The sequence below is a fragment of the Simochromis diagramma genome, unplaced genomic scaffold (assembly GCF_900408965.1).
Source record: "Simochromis diagramma unplaced genomic scaffold, fSimDia1.1 OVJJ01000293.1, whole genome shotgun sequence".
NCBI lineage: Eukaryota > Metazoa > Chordata > Actinopteri > Cichliformes > Cichlidae > Simochromis > Simochromis diagramma.
The window spans coordinates 16275485-16294050 of NW_024386801.1; the positions used below are offsets into that span (position 1 = coordinate 16275485).

At 38.6% G+C, this 18566-nt stretch overlaps 2 protein-coding genes across 6 annotated transcripts; one reads left to right on the forward strand and one right to left on the reverse strand.

The window, feature by feature from the left end:
• Nucleotides 1-917: 917 nt before the first annotated feature.
• pus7 (pseudouridine synthase 7) lies at nucleotides 918-7834 on the reverse strand. Of its 3 annotated transcripts, none has more exons than XM_040026188.1 (18): nucleotides 7719-7834; nucleotides 7425-7538; nucleotides 6282-6584; nucleotides 6109-6193; nucleotides 5843-5959; nucleotides 5606-5750; nucleotides 5214-5231; nucleotides 4784-4895; nucleotides 4561-4638; nucleotides 4272-4400; nucleotides 3873-3998; nucleotides 3723-3784; nucleotides 3466-3626; nucleotides 3145-3271; nucleotides 2546-2647; nucleotides 2163-2292; nucleotides 1867-1958; nucleotides 918-1540 (listed from the first exon to the last, which is right to left on the reverse strand). In XM_040026188.1, exons 3-18 carry the CDS (start codon nucleotides 6572-6574, stop codon nucleotides 1404-1406), a joined length of 1914 nt encoding a protein of 637 aa, XP_039882122.1. In that variant the 5' UTR covers nucleotides 6575-6584; nucleotides 7425-7538; nucleotides 7719-7834; the 3' UTR covers nucleotides 918-1403. The 3 variants fall into 3 exon arrangements, with proteins under 3 accessions (XP_039882122.1, XP_039882123.1, XP_039882124.1); XM_040026189.1 differs by having other exon boundaries at nucleotides 7715-7795; XM_040026190.1 differs by lacking the exon at nucleotides 5214-5231.
• Nucleotides 7835-9004: 1170 nt separating this feature from the next.
• LOC120730079 (dynein intermediate chain 4, axonemal-like) lies at nucleotides 9005-18308 on the forward strand. 3 transcript variants are annotated; one of them, XM_040026186.1, is made up of 17 exons: nucleotides 9005-9196; nucleotides 9351-9582; nucleotides 10737-10849; nucleotides 11888-11967; nucleotides 12223-12379; nucleotides 12848-12987; nucleotides 13099-13221; nucleotides 13391-13579; nucleotides 14176-14312; nucleotides 14578-14664; nucleotides 15292-15443; nucleotides 15560-15705; nucleotides 16127-16239; nucleotides 16360-16458; nucleotides 17404-17627; nucleotides 17753-17906; nucleotides 18164-18308. In XM_040026186.1, exons 1-17 carry the CDS (start codon nucleotides 9168-9170, stop codon nucleotides 18212-18214), a joined length of 2226 nt encoding a protein of 741 aa, XP_039882120.1. In that variant the 5' UTR covers nucleotides 9005-9167; the 3' UTR covers nucleotides 18215-18308. The 3 variants fall into 3 exon arrangements, with proteins under 3 accessions (XP_039882120.1, XP_039882119.1, XP_039882121.1); XM_040026185.1 differs by having other exon boundaries at nucleotides 9007-9196; nucleotides 11885-11967; nucleotides 18164-18307; XM_040026187.1 differs by having other exon boundaries at nucleotides 9010-9196; nucleotides 9351-9480; nucleotides 11885-11967; nucleotides 18164-18306.
• The last annotated feature ends 258 nt before the right edge of the window (nucleotides 18309-18566 follow it).

Here is an 18566-nt window from a genome sequence, read left to right on the forward strand (position 1 = left end):
ACAGATCACTGCAGAGTACTCTCTGCAGTGATCTGTAATAATTTGAGAGGATTGCAGTTGGTCTGGGCCACCATGCCTGTTGACCAGCTGCATACTGATACTAGCATACTGATGTTGGCACTGACTACCACTAGAGGGCGACTGTGTTAATCTGTTCTTTGCAGTCACATCATTTAGCCAGACGCCTTCTAGAGATCAGAGGCCGTAACGGTGTCATTACTACATCTAAGAGTCAAATTCAAACTATAATTGTCATTGCATTCCTGATTCAACAATTTTACCTGCTTTTTCTAAATTTAATACATTAGCTTACAGCTAAAACTGGTCATCATCTCTGCACAGTAAACCAGAAGGATTACTCCAAGTGTGAGCACCCTAAAAAGTATACAGCCTCGCAAGTAACAAGTAAAAGCATAAAAAAGCTGAATAACCATCAACAGTTACTTTGCACTTCACAGCATATTACCTTTGGGTTTATATAAAACCTAAATCCTCTCTCAGACTCACATATAACAGTCTTCCAACCACAATAGTAAGTAGCAGCACTAGTTTTTTGTAGCTTGCATCAAAAATCCAGCTTACACCTGAGAGTGTTGAACAGTCTGTACTGTACTGTAGTACTCAACCGTACTTCAGTTTTATTAGCAGGGAACTAATTATGCTTCAGAATCAAATATTAATATTTTGTACATTTGGATCTCAACCCCCCCGCGCTAAATGTGAACTAAGCTTATCTGTAGTGATATAAAATGGAATACAAAAAATAAAATAGTGCTTCTTCCACCACTACTAACTGTGTCCAGTAGGATCAGTAGTCTGGATCTGTTCATTTTTGTTTTGGTAGTAGAGGTCAACCACTAGAGGGAGACTGTGTTACTGTAATCATTGCAGTCACAACATCTTGCAGAGGAAAAGAATCAAAGGAGAGATAACAGCTTTATTACCACTTTTACAAGTGGAAGGACAAAAAAAGAAAAAAAATATTTCCGATTTTTTTGTTCATACACACACACTGTGCCGATTCTCTCAACAATTTAAATTTCTCTTCCTTCTCAAAAAAACTTATGCTATTAGCTTTGAGCTAAAAAGAAGTTCTTATCTCTGTACAAAACCAGCAGCAGTAGTTATTGAATGTGTGAGCGCCCTGAAAGCACACAACATATTTAAATCTTGTCAAAATATGTGAAATCGCAATGTGCAGCACAAAAACCTGTCAAAGCAAATAAAAACATAAAAAAGTTCAATAATTATAAACTGTTGCTCTTTGTACGTCAAAGAAATTATCTTTGGGTTTGTATAAAACCCAAATGCTCTCACACACACACATACTACACTTGACTTAAAAACAACAGTAAGCAGCCACTGCATCAACAGTCCAGTTCATGCCTGAAGGTGTCGTGGTCTCAGTTAAACCAGGTCGTGTTAAGCTGCGTCTGTTTCTTGATGCTGGTGTCCAGCTTGAGGACTTCTCTGATTGCCATAGTAGCGTAGGTCGATGGAGGCAGCGAGAACTCCATCCGCAGAGCGCGATATTTCCCCTCTGTCAGGAGGAAGGAGAGTGGCACAGTTTATGCAGGTTGTAAACAAAACATTATTTCTTCTACTTTAAGTAGTAAAATAAATAATTCATGCTTTTGATTGTTGGATATCATACATGTCCTCCATTTATTATTGTAGTTCATTCAAAATCTGCCCTTGAAATTATCTCATATTGTAAGTTTTATTGTCAGTTTCCCTTTTAAATAACCTGAGTTTATGCATACTTGACTTATGCCTGCAAGTTTAAAAGTTTTAATCTATGGAAATTAAATAAAATTTTACATCCATCGTTGACACAAATCTAAACAGGCGTAAAAATAAGTTTACCTTTGTTGAAGACAGGTGCGGGTTTGTTCTCTAGTTTCTCAAAATCACTATGCACCAGAGACACCCTGGGGTCATCGTAATTAATGACCTCCCTGCACAGAACAGCGACAAATACAAGGAAATGTAGTACTACAGTAAACAGAGCAACAGTTTAACAAAGCATTCAGTAAGAGCAGTACACAATTAATCTATCACTACCATTATGTTTAACTGTGAAAGAGCAAAACACAACAGTAATTGTGATTGTTACAAGTCATGCACTGCATTGTGTGAAAAAGGCAGTGAGAGGTGCTGACCAGCTGACATCAGCGGGTCTGATGATGATGCGCCTGTAGGCTCCGGCCAGAGAGTAGTCCTTCACTTTGTGCCTCATGTTGTCGATGTCCAGCCCGTCTGCAGTGAGCAGCTCTCTGTAACCTTCTCCGACTAAAACAAAACACAGGTATGACTGACAATGTAACACAAAACAAAACAATTTTCTCCTCTGCTGTAAGTTTATTTAATGTTTTATGTCAATTTTTATTTTATTAAACCACTCAGACTATTCCACCGGAAGCACCCGTTACTTTGTTATACAGGTGTTACCATCTTAAATACATTAGTGTTAAAACAACCCAATGTTAACTTGGGTTATATGCTATAAAAATTCAACTCTGCATTATACATAGCCTATACTCACTGTGGTGTGTGGGGTAAATGACATCAAACCCTGGAAGTGGCATCACAATGTTGTGGATGGATTGATTCTCTGCCTCCTCTGCAGACAGCACGTGTGCCATGGCTTTGGAAACATAACATTTGGAAGATGATATAAGAAAGAAAAAAATGACCAGCTGTTTTTTTGTTGGAACCTCAATAAGCCTTTCAGGTTTCTAATCCTACATTGCACTTGTGTTTTAATGCATCTGTATCATTCTTATGCTTTTAAAAGGTGGCCTCTCTGTGAGGACAGATTGTGCGTGGCTAAAATGAGCACAGAGCAAGTGTGACCACTACTAAATGTGACCCGCCTAACCTGAATTTGTTCAGGATAAAATGTACCCACTCTACATTAACACGCTTCCTCTTCCTGAGAAGATACCCAAACATAGACATGTATGTTGATCCTTGGGTGAAAATCACTTTTCAACTCATTTAAAGTTCGCTAACAAGACACTTTGTATCCCATTTACTGACCTGTACAGAATCCAGGTTAAAAGCTACAGTTTACTGTACATATCCCACAGTGTCCCACTCTTAATAATCAACATTAGGCAGGTGATTTAAAGGCCAACTTACTTCCTTTGAGTACCAGGTCTCCCTTCACAGCCTTCAGACCGAAGGCTTCAATTCTGCGGCTCACCATGGTGTTCCACACTCTGCTCTGGTAGCTGTGGATGTACATCAGGCGGTTGTTCCGGGGGATCTAGAGAAGAGCAAAAGAGCGTGAGCACAAAATTTAATTTCCATTGAGGCTAGAGGTACGTCTGAATCTCTGACTGAATTGTTTCACGGGTAACTGTAACTTGTAAACAAGGAAGATTTATTTGTGGAATAATTAAGGTAAAGCCTTTGGTTCTGCTGCATCAACTTGTTACAGGACTGCAATAGAAAACCAACCAGTCCAAATGCAGTGACGATGTTTTTCTTGCCATACATAGACAGGCCTCTCAGCAGCTGTCCTTCCACACAGCGCTTGTTGGGAAGCTTTTTCAGTGCTGCCTCTGGATCCTGAGTCTTTGCCCACTCTTCCCTGCAGCGGACCAGAAATTCTTTCTCCGCTGTAAAAGAAAAAAAACGAGACAATGGGAAACTTGAAATACTTTTTGCAACCGCTTCAACTGCAGCAGAAAACAGAGTGAGGGTGGTACATTTACCTCCAGGACGGGGTTTCAGAATCAAATCCATCACCTCATTCCAGTCGTTTTTCAGAATAGCCCTGTCCCCAACAAAGTGAGGGAAAACACTATAGTTTATGGTCCTATAGTTATATAATTTACGCAACAATCTCCACGTCATGACCTCACCTGCCCACATGATGCGTGGGCACAGCTGTTGTGCCGAAACGCTGCATGCCGTAATAGTTGATGAAACCTGTCTGCTTGAGGGATTTCATTGCCTGATCAACCTGCTCGTCTGTTCCTGTGATGTTCCTGCAAACACAAAGACAAAAAACAATGAACCATTGAACACTTTACCCTGAAAAGCAATTAAAAAAATGCATCATGGTTTTGCAGGACAATTTAACTCTGTTTCCTTTAATCCACCTGGAGAAAACACTTGATCACAGTGAGGACAAAACTTCCCTTTAAACAGGAAGAAACTGCCAATAAAGGTGACCTCAGTTCAAATTGGCAGTTTAACAAATGCCGAGCTTTTAAAATCTATTTCTGAAACAAGCACTGTGTATATTAACACCTGCTGACCTTATCACCACAGTGAAATGGTTTCCCTGCAGTTCCCCCAGCTTTAGAGGGTGATTTTTGTAGCAAAAGTTTCCAAGCTTGAGGTTCATGAGGCACTTGTTGAGGTGAGCCAGCCTCTCTGCAGTGATCCTAAGTGAACAAAGAAGAGGTTGTTAGAATTACTGATCCTGTGCAAGAACCCATCAGAGATAAATTAGAATCAATAACAACACACATCTAGCATAATCATCAAAAAAACAAAAAATATCTGCACACTAGTAACTGCAGGGCTCTGCATTATAACACTCACTTGAGCACCGCTATCTCCTGCACAGTAATGGCCCTCTTGTCCTTGGTTCCCATGTAGGAAAACATGTTGGGTCTAAGCCTAGAGAGACATCCATCATTATACATAGGGCTGCAAAACTTAACTGCAAAAAACATTTCACACATCTGTTAGTGTGTTGGCTCTTTTATCAATGAATGATCCTTACTTTTTATAAAACAAACTAAAAAACACACACGTCTCCTACCTGAGGAACTTTGAAAGCACATTGATAGCATCCATGGTGTCTTTGTTCTCCTTATACAGAACAAAGTGGCAGAAACTGCCACGGTTTTTGGGCCAAAAGTGTTTCCTTGGAGCTTTTGTGGAGACAGAAAAATGGTGTGATGAAAAACATGGTGTGATGTTTTTTAATATTAAAACATAGCATGTCCTTTAAAAGTCCCCAATATTATAGAAATACCCATTATAGATCCTGTACTTCCAAACATATCTCAGCAGTTAGCCAACAACCTTGCTTTGGCACTCAGATCCAATCACTTTATTGCAAAACGACATGGACACACGATATTAAAGCTGATTTTACGACACAGTATTTTATCCTAAGCTAAGTGTAACCCAACTCCACATGGCTTTTAACCATTTCCTCTGGTGCTGGGAGGAGAATAAGTTCTTACCTGTAGTTGTTTTGACTTCTATCCACCAGAGAAGAGCAAAAGGAGGATAGAATAATGTTACTAAGAAAGAGAGTCTTATGGTCTGTGGGTAGAGTTGTCAGGGGTGAGATCTCATGCATGGGCCTGGAGTGAAGTGTGATATTTAAACTTTTGGCCTGTGTGGCTCTGCTAATCTCTACCATCCTTTGTGGTGTTGAGTAAAGGTCTCAGTAGAAACATGCAGGTGTGTTGACCATGCTTACACAAAAGCGCATGCATCGTATTTTACTGCTCGGGCTACATGCACTGCAGTAGATAAAATATAAGCTGAAGTGAGGAAGGCGTGCAATAAATTTCATTAACATTCCTAAAACATTAACTTAGTTTGGCCTTCCATCCTGAGATCCACATACCTGCTAAAGCCTTCTTCCCAGCAGCATGATAAGCCACTATAAACTTCCGCCCTTCCCTCTCTTCAGTCTTTGTTTCCAAACCAGGAAACTGATTCTTGATGGCTTTGTGGACCAATGTCCGTTTCTCTTTAGAATCATCCAGTACCTATAAATGAATAAGAACTTTACATCAAGCTGTCAGCTAGTTTTATGGATTTTTGTGTGTTTTTTATTGGAGCACTCCTTTTAACCTGTTACCTCAATTGAGACATTTCCCTCTTTGTTCTTGAACAGCTGAAGCTCTCCAAGCTGCTTTTTCTGCTCTTCAGTTAGCAGGTCACATTCTTTTGGCTGTTGTTCAGGTTCTTGGGCTTCCTAAACAGCAGAAAAACAAACCAAAAACCATATTGGAGAGTATTACGTAACCCGATGCTGGAGTTCTCTTTAGTCTTATTTTGTTAATGCAAAGTGTGCCATCATGATGAATCTGAGGCTTGTTAAAATAGCAGAAGAAGCAACGTTACCTCAGCCTCCGCCGGGACAGAGAGGTCATCCAAATGCACAATCTTGCCATTTTTGTTGATTTCATGCACAACAAAATCAGAATATCTGAGTGCAAAAATCAAAGAAAGTGATTGGTTACTCTTTGTTAAGCAAACTCTTTAAATCCTTCATTAACTCCAGATGACAAACAAACCTTTCCTTCAGGACTCCAGAGAAGCCTTCGTGGTCACTGACATACTTTAGGATGCCAACATCGAGCTCGGTGAGACCATGCTTCATCATGTTAGCAAATGTGTCACCATCCTCCTCTCCATCACTTGCGTCCCCCTCGGGCTCGTCCATCTCATCTTGCTGCGGAGGACCCCCATTTTCGTGATCGCTCTCAAATTTTGGTTTCTTTGATGGTGCATCATCTTTTTCATCTTCCGGGCACCCTCGCTTTTCTCCAACTGGGACGACGACAGTCACAGGCTCGGATTCAGCCATTAGTGCCCAGCTGGAGCAATAAGGAATTTAGTTAACAGTATGAGCCGCACACATATATAAAACCCGAGTCTCACGGTGTGGTATTTTTGTGTGATTTGTTTTGGTTTTTTTAAACATCAGCTTGCTTGTTTACAGCCCAGCACTTTCTCCTGTTTTAGTCTGAATGGTATGCTTTATTCATTTCATTTTTTTAAAATCAGGTTAAAGAAACACTCCAATATTTTGACTGACGGTTTGGTGTGGTGCAATAGCATGGATGTTGTACCAGTCTGTCACACTGAATACAGAGTCGTGTGTGACGCTGTCAATTTACCAAATGCTCTAGCTTCTAATGGCCTCTTTCTGCAGCCATGAACCGTGTGTAGTGATCAAAGGAGTGAGCCTACAGATACAACTGACAGAACTGAAGTTTCCTCCAAAGGGTGTGTGGGCTATACCCTTGCAGATGAAATGAGGAGCTCGGGGTAGAGCTGCTACTCCGTCACACTGAAAGGAGCCACCGAAATGCGTTGGTCATCTGAATCGGACGCTTCGTGGACACTACCAAGGCGAGGCGTATTTCTGCTTTGACTGCTGCAGGGACAACCTCAAAACTGTCGAAGTGCAACACTACAGCACGCTTTGTTTTGGTGTGACGCACCAGTCAGATCTGAAGCGTGTGGCAAGATACCAGCACTGATGACATGGTATAACCTCAGTACTACAACATCAGTTACCCGTTATTACGTGACTCTACGTAGAAATCGAAAGCACACAGTATAACTGTGAACGCTACATTTCAGTATCTGCGAGTAACGATAACATAACTAAGTGGGCATTACTGGCCTAGAAAACAATACCAACAACTTACCGTTTGTGGGACTGCGGTAGCGAAATATGGCTGCAAACACTCCTTATTTTCCAAACGCCAAACACTTGCACAGGCTTCCTGACGGATCCAAGCTTGAAGCAGGCGCTTAAAAGACTAAATGAAGGGGGATTAGTTATCACTCAAAACTTAGCAAAGACGGCAGAGCATCTATTAGCTAGCTAACACCCCCAGTTAACGTGTTTGTAAACCTGAACTCAAATGTCGCTGGTAAAAGCAAATAATTAAAAAATAAAAAAAGGACTTTTGCTCTTCCAAACGTTCCCACTCACCTACCTGGACCAGGTGATATTCAGAAGAGAGCAGGCAACACTGAACGCCAGGTTTTCTCACACGTGTGTATGTGTGTGTGCTCCTCTGGTTCCGGAAATGGATAATGACCTAAAGCCCTCCCACTCCAAACGCTTGGTTAAGGGAGCTGTCAATCACAAAGCTATGCTGCGTTCACGTAACCGTGGGATAACGCTCCAAAGAAACACACTTGGGTATGGAGCCTACGATACTTCCACACGTCTCTGGGAGCACAGTACTTTATATTCCAGTTAATTAATGAAACAGTCATGGTTTCATGACTGTATTATTCTATTTATTATTATTATTATTATTATTATTATTTATTTTAAAGCGTTTTTTTTCACGCAAAACTTGTTGAATGTAAGACACCAGCTAATTATAACCTTTCACTTCAAAGTAAAAAATAAATAAATATTAGCTTATCATGTCCAATGTTATATCTACACTATAAAGATCCTGTCTGCCGCGTGATTGTAAAGGTTTGGTCTAAGAAGTACAAAGTCCTCAGTCCTTAGCTTAAGCCTTAAGGCTTAAACAAGTGCAAATCTGTGGTCACTGAATTGTGAAAGCATATTGGTACCCTATGCTATATGCTTTTTTTTTAACACCATGACAAATGTTTTACTGAATAGAAAGAAATGATATTTTTAGTGCTGCTGATTTTTTAAAAAGCAATTGTTTATTAAGTAGGCCTACTATTGAACAATACGGGTCCAGGCAATAGATAGATCAGTACATTTGTGGAGTTTCCTTTCGCTGGTATTTTCCTTTACAGTTCCTATAAGTCTTATAAAAACAAGTGCAATGCAATCTAAAACAGGCAGCAGCACCAGATGATGTGTTGTACTCCATAATAACAGCGGCACCGTGTCAGCTCTTTACTGTCACCTTGTGGAACTACGTGTAATTTTTCTTACACCTTTACACCTCTCCTCATGCCTTTACAACACCACACTGCTCACTTGAGTATTCATACACCTTCTCTACTAATAATACTGACTTCCACACTCCATGGTTATCTTATCTTTCACATTGTTTTCATTTCATGAGCTAAAGCCTCTTTAATTTTAGTGCTTATTGCGACTCCATATGTAGAATAACCAGTCAAATATGGTTTAAGAGTTCTCTTTAAAATAAATCCTGTCTTTGCTGTAATATAAGAATAACCTTTTATATTTATTCAGCTTTTTTGTTTTGCTTGTTCCTATCTTGAAGTTATAATTCTGCTACCATTTCGCTCAAGAATAGTTTAATAAGAAGTCAGTTTCAGATTGGTAGGACATTATTGTTAGACATAAAGAAGAGGGGGGCTTTTCTGTGTGACACTAACTTCATGTGCAGGCTAAATAACGGCCATAGGTCGTTAGCTTTGTACCATTGCTGAAATTGCAGAAAAATTAGCTTTGAGCCCCAAATTAAAGAGGAGAAAAGATGAAGAAAAATAGTGGTTGTTCTAGTATGTAAGTTAACTGTTTATAAAATGTAAAAAACAATTAAGTAAAGTTTATGATTAGAGAAAGTTATAATAGCATTAGCTTATCTGGGCTAGCTGTCAGTGATAGTTAACAGATTAGCTACTAACTTAAAACTTGTGTTCATTATGCTTTGTTCCAGAACTTCTCTAACAAAGACATCCTCAGGATCAGGACTTTGTCAAGGCACTTTAACAGGCAATGGTTATAACCAAAAAGAAAACCCTGAGGAACAGAAAAGGAGAAATAAAGATCTTATTGGAAGAGTTCGGGTATTTAGCATTAGCTTAAAACTCTTTCTTCATGATGGTGATGCAGGTTCATATCTTAATATTTTAATTTATAGAGATTTCTCATGTAGCCACACATTGCTGGTAAGAAATTACTATTTTGCTATTTTTTTCTTGTTTTTGTTTTTTTTTGTTTGTTTGTTTTTTGTTGATGGGATAACTAAAAAAAAAAAATCAAGTTCGTTATCTTAAACTTTGACTCAAGATCAGTCAGCATGTTAAACACTCAATCAGTAAGTCAAAATGTTGGAATAGTAACCTAAAATTTTTACATTGTTTTCCCCCCAGTGGAAGAACCAGGCTTCCACATTTGCTTTGCATATCTACTTGCCAAGCTGCAGTAAAACTTGCAAAAGAGGAACCATAAATGTAGAAACCATAATCATCACCTTCAAAGTAAAAGTTATGCCTTAGTGTTATTGTCAACACAGTTAAAAAGGTGCAGCTTTTACTCTGAAGGCAAACATTCTATAGTTTGTATGCATGTTAATAGTTTCACTTCCATTTGATATTAAGTACCTAAGATTAAGTTTAGAGGGTTTATTCATGATACAAATTATATAGGTCATTTCCTTATTGATAGTGAAGGTAAAATATATAACCGACTATTAAACAAAGTGCAATACCTAACTAAATAATACCTAAACAATAGAAGAAGAACATTCTGGAAAAGTTACAAATGAACTTTGGATAAAATTTGGTATTAGTTATGCTGAAATAAAGAAGATTTAATAACTTTAATACTTAATAATAATTTCTGTAAAAGTAGAAAAAATTAACGTTTATCATCTTGTCTACATCTGCCACCTCTTCTTTGGGCTTGTAACCTCTCTTTTTTTGCTGTTCACACTGCTCCTCTTCATCATTGTGCAGGTTTTCACCTTCTCAGGTCTGATCTTCATGCCTGAAACCCGTTTGACATGTCTGCTCTGTTCTGGATTTCACTCTTTATTTGCTCAGATTAGTTCCCCAAACTCTGGACTCTCTGCGCAGTTCAGCTATTGTTCTGAGTCTGAAGCACGAAGAAAGACAAATCTCCATTTTGATCCCTTTCATCTCTGACTGGGATTTAGGTTCTTGTCAAACCAGCCAACTCAAAGAAAACTAACCTCAAATTAGCTCTCTTTGGAACTGAAAACCTCAAAGTTCTCTCTTCTTATGGTTAACAAACTGAGTTTTAACTAAAACTTCCTGGTTAAAGCTGGCAACCATGTGACTTTGACTCCGTGTCTTTGCAGGTGGTGGATGCTGATGGCAATGATGTCACTCCCCGCCCCCTGGTTTGCCCAGTGCCAGGTTTCCAAAAGTCTCTGGATGAACTCTTTTCCAGCATCCCTAAACTTTCCAGAAGGTACTAGATGGTCACATTGGATATAGTTTTGTAATATTTTTAATTTGTTGTCATTTTTACATTTATCTTTTCAATTCAGTTCAGTTTCAGATAGTTTTCCTGAGTGATTTTGTTTTTCATTCTCTAATTATGATGAAGGTGGTATTTTCCATATGCAGATATTACATGATTAGAGTGGTTTAGAAAGTTAGCTTTTTATAGCACATGCAGTAAGACGTAGAAATCCCAGTCTCAACACACGTTTACATCAGTTCCTCCTCATGGTGATTCAGTAAATACTATCGTAGTTCTTATAAGACTTTAAACATTTAAAGAGATAGGAACATACAATTTTATGTGGTTGCATTTATGTGGGCTAAAAAATCGCAATCCTTTTGACTTAATGTTTTTAAAAGTCTGTAGGATGATCCTTTGGGATTTGTTCCTAAATTAAACACATACTTCTACTAATAGATTTCTTTAAAAAAATACTTAAATTTTAAAAATAAACTGAACTTCTTGAAAGAACTTAATTGATGGATGGATAATGAAGCTGCTGATAGAAAAGTCAACAAGTAAATAATCAGAAGATCAATATGAATCATTAAAAACACAAATAAAACATTTGTGAAAGTGACCGACTTTTTTAGTAGTAAAAAGTATTTACCAGTTTAATCCAAACTATCAATGTGCCATTCATCAATTAGAATTATTATTAAGTGTTAGTGGTCAAATAAATACAAGTACCAGTACTTTAGAATCTAAAAGCCAAAGACAGTTTAAGTCACTTTTACCTTTTAATTTAGTTCAAGACAACTATAATAACCTTGCCCATCTGTGTAAACTTGCTTTTTTTAGTCTTGCACTCTTATGAATCCACTTTGTTTTCATGTTATTTGTTGTTATGGAAATAAAGTTAATTATCAAAAGGCAGATCTGGAGGTGATTTCAGTGAGTGGCAAAGTTAGTAAGCGGCTCAGTGATGGTGACAATGGAAATTATACAGAGTACAAGCGTACATAGATACTAAATATGTATGTTTGTGTGTCTCATTAGCAGCCATCCCATGTGTCCTACCCAAGACTCATTGAATGCGGAGATTGAGGATATTTTTCTTGGACCGACACATCCACCTCCACGTGATTACTCTTGTTTTTTGGGTTTTTTTAAAAAAATATATTCTCTCATTATGTTTATTGTTGTAGTGATTTTGTCTTTCTGGTACTAATATTGCCCTTTGTTTAAAAATTGCAATTTCATGGCAATGCATTAACATTGTAGTTCTCAAATCATAAATTCTTCTATATTCAACACAGTACACTTAAAATTATTCCACATCGTCTTTTTGCCGTTTATTTGAATTAGGCTTTTTCGTTTGTTTTGTCATGTGTCAGAGTTGTTGAAAAAAGGAGATGATGCAGAACAGCATGCAAGGGAGAAGATGGTGGGTGAATGTGATTACATCTCGCTTACTGAAACCGAAACCATTACATTCCTGGACATACCCCCCACCATAACCTCAGTGGTCGATGATGACGCAGAAGCAGTAATGTGAGTGGAGGGTAAAAACACTAAATAACATTCATCACAAGTTGTGTTAATTGAATATTTTTACATTTTGATGAATTTTTAGCTCATCCAGCCAGAGGTCTGATGAGGCTGTCCATCATCACCTGTCAACAGTTCACTAGAATTGTTATTTCTCCTACATTATTGGTTCTAATTTAAACAAATATAAGCATACACAGCGATCACCTAATGGTTCTTCACCAAAATAGTTCTGAAGGTCAAGGTCACATTTGTTCTTTGTCTGGTTATCATAAAAAAAGAAAATTATGATAGTTCTGTCTCTCACTCTCCCTGCCTGACAGATGAGCAAATCTAACACAACTTCTGACATGCACAGAAACCGGCACTTTATGTATTTCACTGAAGAAAGCCTTTCACGTGCAATATGCGTGAAGATGCAAATATGCTAGCCTTCAGTTAAAAAAATATTTTGTCTCTCCTCCCGTGCAGACAGAGAAACCTCAGCTATGCTGAGCTTTGCAAGAGCAGAACATGTAGTGATAAGTACGTCGACAGATCGATGCAGACATTAAACGGAGCCCTTAAAAACAAACTGATCCAGAGTGAGAAGACTGGTACTGCTGGAAAGGGTAAGTCTGAGTGAGAATGAAACACCTCACACTTGATTAACTCAACAATTAGTGGTTATCAAATCAAAAAATAAATAAATAACGCGCTATTTTTTTCTCTTGTATTTAAAGGTATGGTGGCTACAAATTGGGACATTTATGACTCTTTTTACAAGCAAAATGAAACGTTTGAAGGTGATGAAGCTGATCACAAGGAGAAATCAGTGAGCAGCAAGAGAAACACCACTTACATAGGTAACTCCATCTTCAGTTGGTACTTCAGTTCTTTCAACTTCTAAGAATAAATACGTGTTTGTTCGTCATATAATAACCACACTTTTGATGGTCTTTCCTATTTCTGTTTATTATAAATCATTTTGTCGAAAATAAACATTTATAATTTTCTCATTGACCATTTTCTCAGACAGCACCATCAGCTCGCTGTCAGAAATGGAAATTTGTGGAAGCATTTTAAATCCTGAGCCAGAACCAGAGAAAGAAATTCTTCTGCCAGAGTTATTAACAAACATCTCACGTTTTATGGAAAGGACGGTTGTATTGAACGCCTTTCAGGCCAAGTTAGCTGCTTATAGACAGCCGCCAATATCTGAAGGTAAACTCTGCTTATATCCCCTTTCTCTTTCTGAAATCTAGTAGTAGCTTGACATTATTTCCATCCATCCAATCATCTATCCAGCCATCCATCAATCCATTTTCTCCTACTTATCATATTCAGGGTCTTGAGGGAGGGTAGCATATCCCAGCTATTACAGGGTAGGCAGAGTACAACATGGACAGATCACCAGTCTTTTGCAAGGCTGTCTGTTTAATTCTAGACCAGGCACACATTCTTTGGGGCAGCATCTAACATAAAACTTTGGAAAAAAAAAGTGTGTTATGCTGTGGTGACAAGAAAGTAGTCAAAAGTATCATTCATGATGTCTCTTTCCGCCAGCTTTTTTCTTTGCTATCACTCTACACTGACAACCAGGGCCATGTGTATGAGAGGGTATAATAAGGTTATCCCCTCCAAGAGTAGAAAGTACTGAAAAAGTACTGAAAAAAGCTTAGAGAAAGAAAACCTGCTGAACATTAGAAAGGCTTTGTTTTTCAGACAGGGAGGCTATGTCCATATTTTATATACAGCCTTTAGAAAACCATAGCATATTTACATTAATACTGTATTAAGTGTATTATTGATTGTGTAAGGCTCTGACAGCATGATGAAGCATGGAAAACACAGTGAGGAGAGTTTAGATCCTACTCTGGAACTTCTCTGGGCATTCACTTGTCAGCGCACCAGAGGATACTGCATTACCAGCATGGCCTGGAACAGGCACAACCCGGTAACAAAAGAAAAACAAAACAAAGACTAAAATATTTTTTGTCATGAGTCTCATTACCATTTGTGTCATTTTTGTCTGTAAGCAACATTTGATACACATTTTTCCTGTGTGTAGACTTTGTGAAGCATTTTAGACACGATAAAGCTTCATTAATGATTATAGATGAAGCAGAAGTGCAAGGCATTGCCCTTTTTCTGGTTCTACCAATATTAATCTTTGTTTACAATACTTCATTTAAACTGCTGCTTTTGTTGTGCACTGTGAGGATATCCTGGCAGTAGGATATGCAGACTTTGACTCCAGGTGCCTGAAACCAGGTCTGATCTGCTGCTGGACCATCAAAAACATCATGGTATGTTTAGACATTACTGTATTTTTGTTGTTTGTTGTTTATTCCTGCTATCATTTTTTTTTATCTCAGTTTGCCCATATTACAAGGGTTGGGTGGGCTGGCTAATCAGAAGATTTAAAAAAAATTGCCTTTGTTCAGCTAATCACTTCTAACATCCTGGATGTGCCTCAAGAGACTCCCACACCACATGCTTTTTATCTTAATATGATCAGAGGTACAAAAACACCAACAACACACACAGTCTCTGGACTGTATGGACGTCAGAAAGGTTTCTGTGTTAGGAAAGCAGCTGGTCCAGATGGTGTCCCAGGGTGTGTACTTCATGCATGTGCTGATCAGCTGCTGGAGGGTCTCATAAGCATTTTGAACCTTTCCTTACCGACTCCTGTTATCCCTGTGTGGCTCAAAACCACTACTATTATGCTTCTCCCTAAAGAGCAGAATATAGGGGGTTGCCATATATTGTGACCACTGCTCGATTGCACTCAAGCCTCTCAGTTCCTTGTGCTTCAAGAGGCTGATCCTAGCACATATCAGAAAGCAGCATCCTGCCATACTTTTAATCCCAGCTTTTGTTGTTGCTCTTTTAACCATATTATCCTGGTTAAAACTGTGTCCTTTGTGCAGTGGCCAGAACGTGTCTTTGACTGTCACAGCAGTGTGACATCCCTGGATTTCTCAGCTAACGACCAGCTTGCCGTGGGAATGTATGACGGCACTGTAGCTATTTACAACATCTGTATTCAAGACAGCAGTGTTGCATGTGTTGCTAGCAGCAGGTGAGCACTGTATAGTGTATATGTGTGTTAGCATAAAATAAGCATATACATAACATGTCAAGATTTAAAAAACACTAAAAATAATCTGATTGCTTCTCTGATCTTTCTGTTTTTAGTAAATCCTCCAGGAGGCATCTTCACCCAGTGTGGCAGGTCACCTGGACTCCACAAAGGTTATCACTGGAAGATGTTCTCGTATCAGTGTCATCAGATGGCAGGATTGCCAAGTGGTCCATCAGCAGCCATAATCTTGACTGCACAGGTACTGCAGTCTTCCCCTAGCTATTGTTCCCACTGTGCACTTACAGTTTTACCTCATAGCTGCACTAATTTCATAACACGCCTGGATCATCTATGGAGCGGATTCACAGCATAATGCAACTTTTTAGTGCCTATACCAACAAACTATTACACGACTAACACAGATAACCATTAATGCTCACATTCTAATTAACATTTCTGGGAAACTAAAGACATAAAACTAAGTGTATATAGTCATTTTTTCTTTGGCAGGTTTCTAAGTGAGTGAGAGTGGAGGACATACAGCGAATATAATATAGCAGTAATAAAACAAATCCTGGTTAATTATTTTATATTTTATGGAGCTTCTGTAAAGTGTTACAATGGAGAACAACAGTAATATTTCAAATATCTGAATGGTCTATAAAAATATTTGTTCTTAGACCTGATGTGGTTTAGGAGCAATAAAGAGTGTAAGGAGGCTGCAGAGAACCTGAAGAAGAAAAAAATGGTGCTGTCCAAACCTACTGCTGTTTGTGTTGACTTCCATCCAATGGTAAGAAATTTAAGTCAGCCAAATACTTTAGCCAAAAAAAGCCTTGTCAGTAATCAAAGTGTGAAAATGTCTTTTTTGTGTGTTTTCTAATTTCTCGCCCATGTTGCATTCCTCCTGCAGGACTTTGGTATTTATCTGGTTGGCACACAGGAGGGCCTTATCCACAAGTCTTCCTTTTCTGAAGGTCACAGCTTTCTGGCCACTTACAAAAAGCACATTGTAAGTGCTTGAGGGTAAACAATGTGACTGAGTCATATTTAAAATGCTGTTTAAGTTAAGGCGATAAAGACAAAAGACTAGGGATGCTACAGCATGAAGATAGTGAGCTTACTTTGGATATCCAACCAGTGGATCAGTTTACATCAGCTGATAGGGTTATTCTGGCCTAGTGATCTTTTTAAATACAAGAACTACTAGTTAACTGAATTAACAGTAAAGAAAAGTCAAAGACAAATGGTGGCGGCTTCTTATTACTGACCTGGTTTAGCCTTGTGTGCCGATGTTGCCATTCACTGTTGTTATCCCCTACTATTTACTCTAGTTGCTGTCATCAGACATCATCTAATGAAAGCAAAGACAGAATATTTTTTTAGTGGAAATGGCATCACCCACTGGTAAACCTTGCCAACATTTTGTCTATTTGGACCCAGAAGTTGAGATCTGGATGCAATAAGTGTATGGCTCATCCTCACATGGACATGCAAGTGAGGATGGACAGGTGGCCATATGTAGACGCAAGTCAGAATTTAATTTCAGCAATAAAAAAACGCATCACATAGCCACAAATAACTGCTAGTTGGTGCTAAATAATGTACAAATAGATTCATATTTGTGAAAACTGAACACAAAATGAACACAGATTCCTTGGATGGACTGTTAGGGCCATTTATCACTCACCAAGCCATGTTATCTGTCAGCTGATTGCATTCAAAATAGTATATAAAATATATATAAATAAAGTATATAAAACAGAATTATTGTAGGCATTTGCATCCATATAAAAGTGACAACAATAAAAAAAACAGCAGCACAAACAGTACTGTCTTCTGTGATGCGGTGTGTCACTTTACTGCCCATTTGATTTATTACTACATTTATAATATTTATTCAAAAATGAAAGATAGAGGCAGGTTTCTCTTCATGTCTAATCTTGCTCTCTCTCAGGGCTCTGTGAACCACATTGAATGGTCACCATTCAGCCCCGATGTGTTTTTGAGCTGCTCCCGTGACGAGACTGTCCAGATGTGGAAGCAGGGCCGCCCTGTGATGACGTTCAAGTCCATTCACCAAGGCCCCGTGTTCTTTGTTAAGTGGTCCCCAAACTGCTCCACGTTGTTTGGAGTAGTTAAGGAAGACCAGGTGGAGCTCTGGGACCTGATTTTGAGCATGTGAGTCCATCGGATTGAGATCTCAGTCTGCTTTGAGGTTTTTTTAATTTACCTATTGTTTTCACCTGATTTGAAGTGTAAGTCAGAGATATGTGTTCACTAAAAGCATAAACATTTCTTTGCAGCCTGTTTCCAACCATTGTGCACCATGCTGAGCCTGGTGTGAGGCTGACATCCTTGCTGTTTGCCAGAGGGACAGACTGTGTCCTTGTAGGGGACAGTAAAGGTCAAGTGACAGTCTACAAGCTCAGGAACTTCAGAGTGTGCAAAAGCACGCAGGTAAAACTCTTGTACATGAAATAGATAAGAACTACCGTGTAATAATAAGTTCAAAACCTTGAGCTTGTTTATTTTTCATGTTTTTTATACTGAGAATGCAAACTCAGCCATACAGTGAATAGTAAGTCTTGCCTAGAAGATATAACAGGTATACATTTAGGAAGAAGCATCAGTGAAAAAAGGAGAGAGCACACGTTACTGTAGTGTAAACACATAAGAACTTGTAGAGAAGTCAGACTGAGGTTTTTTTCTTTCAGGTGGACACTCTGGATGAAATCATCCAACATGCCACTTCCAGATATTTCTAAGTTTTTGTTCAGAAGTTTCATTGCCTTTTGACTTTTATGTGTTGTGCCCTGCGATAAATAAAGTTGTGGATCTTTGAATTGTACTTCTTTTTCATTTTTAACTGAATGTGATAAGCAAAAAAGATGACAGGGGAAACCTCACTTTCAATGTGTCTTACAAGTCATTAACCAGCAAGCACATCCTGGATAATCCTGGATGATCCTGGTTCCTGGATAACTGTTTCTCTAATAATTACTATAATATATAAAATAAACTTCATGTTGATTTCAGCATGGCCTGAAACTAGTGACAGAGCCCCTAAAGTCATCAGGAAGGTGCTTATTGAGGTTGTTACAGTATCAGAAAAATGAG

Bases quoted from the DNA above. Each gene is read 5' to 3' on its own strand.
- pus7 (XM_040026188.1), bottom strand. From the start codon at position 6,574: ATGGCTGAATCCGAGCCTGTGACTGTCGTCGTCCCAGTTGGAGAAAAG. The intron at 4,639-4,783 runs GTAGGAGACGTG...ATGTCTCTCTAG, and splicing joins GTGCTTTCAAAGTTCCTCAG to GCTTAGACCCAACATGTTTT. The intron at 2,293-2,545 runs GTGAGTATAGGC...GTTTTGTTTTAG, and splicing joins CATTTACCCCACACACCACA to TCGGAGAAGGTTACAGAGAG.
- LOC120730079 (XM_040026185.1), top strand. From the start codon at position 9,168: ATGAAGAAAAATAGTGGTTGTTCTAGTAT. The intron at 12,988-13,098 runs GTAAGTCTGAGT...TTGTATTTAAAG, and splicing joins GACTGGTACTGCTGGAAAGG to GTATGGTGGCTACAAATTGG. The intron at 17,907-18,163 runs GTAAAACTCTTG...TTTTTCTTTCAG, and splicing joins GAGTGTGCAAAAGCACGCAG to GTGGACACTCTGGATGAAAT.